A 5,026-nucleotide genomic window follows, 5' to 3' on the forward strand; every position below is an offset into this window, starting at 1 on the left:
TGTCAAGAGTGAGTGGATCGCTCTCTTGTACCCTGGCGAGGTCCAGCGAAGAGCACCTCAGGCTCCAGCCAGATGGTGCCGTCAGCGTGCATGACCGCTGTGGCTGTGGTATAAGGCAAGCTCACCAAGTTCTTCCCTTGCTCTTCCTGTAGCACGTACATAAATCAATGAAAAGCCTCTTTCGCACCGTGTGACGCATTTTGCTCATCCGCTGCTGCCTGTTGAAAGCAACTGTTAACTCTCCAACAAGCATTGTGTGTCACACCAGAAGCTGCTGCTGCTGCGGTAACTGCATCCTCTGATAGATGGCAACAGCACCAGGTTGTGGCATGACATTTCAAAGCAAAAAAACCTTTCGGACAGCGACAATTGCTTTTGACACAACAGGGCGGGAGAACGTATTGTGTAATTCCCTGACTTTCTCAAACCAAGGTCTACTCTCTCGGCGTCGTGACTGACCTTATGGACGTCCAAGGGAATGACGTATCTGCGAACTTCCGGCTGGGGCGCAATCATGGCCGCCTGCTTCACCTCCTCCCAGTTGGCTCTCAGGTTGGCCAGCCACAGGTAGTTGTACACAAACTCAAAGCTGATGCACGCAATAAACAGGAAGGATGACAACGGTGTCAAAGTGAACGCGTAGATGACATTTCAGCCTCTCACCCCTTCCACGCGCACAGGTCAAACACAACGAAGCCGTTGTCCTCGTAGGTGTTGATGTGGTGGAACATGCCGATGGCCGCCCCTTTGAACTTGTGGTCGATGTACTCCCCCGGATGCTTTCTGGCGATGTGGAACAACGTCTACAACCCAAACCGGCATCACCTTGTGAGCATGGACGCATCTACAGCTGAACCTCCGAAGTGGAATGTAGTCTTTTTATTTTTCCCCAAAGGAAGGAATGTCAGTGACAAATCTATCGTCATCTTTATAAAGTCTACAGGCAACGTTTTAAAGAGCTTGTATGCAGGGAAGTACTGGGGCCCAAAAACTGGCCCGAGAATATTTATCGACGAGGAGATGCAGATGGTGAGCAATATGCGCTAAAGGCATTCATCGGGTTGTGGGAGGAAGTGGGGCATTGCTGGCAGGGAATAGACTAGCCGTACGGGAACCTCCCAAAATTCCCAATGGTGTCCACACTCCTGCATGTAGGTAAAATGAAAAACTTAAGTACGACCATAAAGCCAAAATAAAGAACTGCCTCACAGCAGCAATGGTTGCAAAGTGATACTGATCAAATACATATAATCTGAATTATTGTCACTGAAATCATACTTTAACTACATAATTACTACTATTAAAAAAACTACATAATTGTAAATGTCCCCAGTGTGGGACAAATAAAGGATATCTTAATATTCCAACTTGTGACTTTCAAAAACCTGACTTCCCCACGCCCCCTCATAATTTTCTTGAAAAAATTGTCACAGGATATCGCTTTTTTCCCTCATCCAACAAATCTGACTGTGTCACACGTCTCCCTCATAATACGATACATTTTCCTTTTTTGACGGATTATTAAGATTTTTTTCTTTCAAAATTGTTTTTAAATTTTGTCTTCATGGTACTGTGACATTTTCTTAGAAATATGACATTGTCACAGAAAATCAGATTTTGTTTTTTTTTAATTCACAATGCATTAACTTTCTGTCAGGGAAAACATATTTCCTTCATAATGGCAAGTAAGGTTTTGGCAGTCCAATAATACATTCATTATTTTTGCCATGGAGTTTTTTTCTTGTAGTACAACAAAATTTTATCATAAAAAATCCAAATTTTTCCTCAAAAATGCTAGAAATGACTTGTGAGGCATATTTTTCGAGAAATGTTTGATGGAAGTCCAAATCTGAACACTTTAGATTCTCCGCTGTGTGTTTGAACGTACGCCTTGGCTTTCGTTGGACTCGAAGCAGTCCATATAGTTGGAGCCTCGGATGCTCCAGGCGCTCAAGAACTTGAGCAGATTGATCTTGACCGGCGTCTCCACGAAGACGAAGTAGTTTTCCGACATGCCAAAGCTGTGAACGTAGGCGGGCTTGAACCTCTCGGCGCTGGGGAACTGCACCACCACCTTGGACTTCTCAATGGGGTCCGATTTGTCTGAGGTGTGACATGGTGTCAGGCGGAAATAAAAGTTTACAAATAATCATGTCTGTCACATTAAATGTTGGCCTGCAACGAACAATTATGTTATGAACCGATTTATCTGTTGATTATTTTGGCGATTAGACGACACCCCGCCCTCCCTGCTCCATAACAGGAAATTGGGAAAAATTTAGATCATCCATTTTCAAAGTAAAAGTCTGCAAAAGTCTTATTTTGAAAAAAAAAAGACAAATAGTCTGCCGAAATGGAGAACAACTGAAATCTGACAATATTTACTGCCGACACCCTGAAATTCTGAGCATTTGGACATTTTTCATTTATCAAAGTCTCTAAATGATTCAACGATTATCAAAAATATGTTTCAATTAAATTGGTAATCAATTACTTGTCCGGTAATTGATGAATCGTTGCACCTGTAATTAAATGCAAATGTGTTGAACTTCAACACAACTGGAGCATAACTATGAGAAGGAGCCCGAGCACCACATGTTGCGACCCCTTCGTCTATGTACCGTGAATGAACGCAAACCTTTCTGCGTGGGCGGAATCCTGACAATATTGTAGGCCAACGTGGCTCCTTTGCCCATGCAGTTCCCGATGTTGTACACAGTGCCGTCCCTCTCGATGTGGGGGTGCGCCGTCACGCCGTTGATGTTGATATAGTTGCACATGTCCACCTGGGGGGACAAAAGGCGAGCCTTTTTCAATTTGAACAAGAGGGCCGCTGCATCTGATCCCTGCACGACACGGCGCAAACCTTCTTCAGTGTCTCCAGAGTGTCGGGGTCCACCCTGGTGATGTAGTTGGTTTCGGTGACGGCGTAAAAATCTTCTCCCACCGGGTAGACGTTGACCAGGCAGTTGTCCGTCACCTCCACACCCTTGAAGTAAGAGAAGAACCTACGCACAGGTTTAATGGACAGTCAGCATGTAATCGCTGAGGGAGAGTGATGTTGGTACCTGTACCTGTTTTGCGTTACTAAGTAACGTGTTGCAAGTAATCGGTCAAGTAACTTAAGTTACTTTTGAAAGGAAGTAGTCAGTAAAGTAAGAAAGTGACTTCGCCTCTGGTGACTGTTGCAACACTGCTGTGGGGGAAAGCAGAAAGTGTCGTCTCCATACCTGGAGAAGATATTTTTGCAGGGGTCGGGATAAGCAAACGTGCCAAATTCGGTGATGACCACGCGCTTCTCTGTGATGGCCCGCACATATGCGTCGGTTTTGACAAATCTGTAAAGGACAAAAGCATTGTCAATAACGCTCCCAAAGGCATTCTAGTCCTAAAAGGTACATTCAATAGTTGTGAGCCACTGTCATATCATGCCATTTGAATATTACCGCTGCGCATTGACAACTAAGTTGAATTTTGATTCAACAAATGATCATCTTCCAAGGCATCTTACTTGCGAAAGTAGGTGACTTGTCCGTTCTTAAAGTCAAACTTGTGCATGAGTGCCTGACCATCAAAGAGGTGATAGAAGGGCTCGTCCCCCACCTCAAAAAGACCCGGACCCAAACGCAGAAGACTTCCCCTCAGAAAGGAAGGAATCCTTCCTGGTGGAGGGAAAAACAAAAACAAACAGAACATTCAGGCAACAGAGTGCTTTGTCTTTATAGTACGTGATATTTAAAAAAAAAAAAATTGGAAAGAAGCACAAAAAGGAACCTATGACTGTTGCTGGAAGAGGCTCGGCAAGCTCCTCGCATGTCTCGAAGATCTTCTTGTAGCCGCCGGCTGGGTGCTCAAATCTGGTTGCGAGCGTGAAATCAAATCGACTCGGATCAAATTGAAGAAAGCACAATTCAATCTATTCACCTTTCAGTTAAATCCCTCAACGTTCAAGTTCACATACCATAATTGTAATTGAGTAAGTGAATACATTTACCAATGACATAGATTAACTTGATGACAGTAAAACACATTACAATTCAATTCATTCAAGGGGATAGTCAAGTACAAAAAAAAAAATCCTTATAAGAAGACGTTCTACGCAGCCCCACTAGTCTAAACATGGCATTCTGGTTCATATCGCATTTGTGAAATATGAATTAAGCAGCAACATTTTTGTATTTTTGTCCACCTCAGGGGGTTGCCATTTTGATACTTTCTTTCAACTGAAAATGATATTGCGGTGCCTCGGGGCGCAGGTAACGGCCAAGAACGGCTCACCTTGCAGATGTCACATGACCAAAACCAGGTTTAAATCAAACATAATTAAACCCATAAAAATAAATTAACCCCAAATTATCAGAAATTACTGCACAATAAGATTGAATGACGTTTAAATTAGAACAAATTAACCCTTTCAGGGACGGCGCTTACTACGGTGAACAGCTGATCGTATTATCAGATCCTCCCAATGCGTTTATAATGAGGATCCGGTATGCATGGAGTTTTGCTATTCTAGGACAGCCCGATCGTTTGCCCCTCGCAAAAAAACTGGAGCCCAATGTAATGACATTTTAATCCCTTCAAATTAAAGTCATTCAATATAATTTCAATTATTTGCAGGAAACACCTCAGTCACCTTGTGGAAATCAAAACAAGGTTTAAAAAAGAAAAAAAAATGAATCTGCTTCAATGGCAACTGACCTGCTGACCATGTCTCCGCTCTGTCCTGGTGAAACGGATCAAATGAAACTCTCGACAAGGCCAAGTTTGTGCTTTCCGCCAGACCGGAGCTGCGTATTTATCCGTCCAGTGCCCCCTCGCAAGCTGTGTTGTCAAGCTTCTTTTTTCGCCCGGCCTAGCTCGCTTTGATTGTGGCCAATCAGGTTCAAGTGTGAACAAGAATCCTATTGTGTCGCGAAATATCCCGTGCTGGATGTCTCAATTGCAGGCCTGCTTGAAGCCGGATTTGTGACAGAAAACATTCTTAATTAGTAATGTGTCGCAAAAGGGTTGTTTTTTTTTTTTT

The 5,026-nt window shown here is 43.4% G+C and overlaps 1 protein-coding gene across 2 annotated transcripts in view; it reads right to left on the reverse strand.

Moving 5' to 3' along the window:
• rpe65a (retinoid isomerohydrolase RPE65 a) overlaps positions 1-5,026 on the reverse strand; it is a 9,607-nt gene that overhangs the window by 2,671 nt on the left and 1,910 nt on the right. Inside the window, exons 1-10 of one of the 2 annotated variants that reach the window (XM_019878971.1) lie at positions 4,702-5,020; positions 3,775-3,857; positions 3,512-3,662; positions 3,231-3,338; positions 2,867-3,008; positions 2,639-2,786; positions 1,889-2,103; positions 664-803; positions 460-589; positions 32-146 (exon numbers count right to left, since the gene is read on the reverse strand). In XM_019878971.1, the coding sequence (XP_019734530.1) occupies positions 32-146; positions 460-589; positions 664-803; positions 1,889-2,103; positions 2,639-2,786; positions 2,867-3,008; positions 3,231-3,338; positions 3,512-3,662; positions 3,775-3,857; positions 4,702-4,712 (1,243 nt within the window). In that variant the 5' untranslated portion in view covers positions 4,713-5,020. Of the gene's footprint in view, positions 1-31; positions 147-459; positions 590-663; positions 804-1,888; positions 2,104-2,638; positions 2,787-2,866; positions 3,009-3,230; positions 3,339-3,511; positions 3,663-3,774; positions 3,858-4,701; positions 5,021-5,026 lie in introns of those variants that run through there. The other variant, XM_019878970.1, reaches the window with a different exon arrangement.

This window comes from Hippocampus comes, unplaced genomic scaffold (assembly GCF_001891065.2).
Source record: "Hippocampus comes isolate QL1 unplaced genomic scaffold, H_comes_QL1_v1.1 scaffold85, whole genome shotgun sequence".
Lineage (NCBI taxonomy): Eukaryota > Metazoa > Chordata > Actinopteri > Syngnathiformes > Syngnathidae > Hippocampus > Hippocampus comes.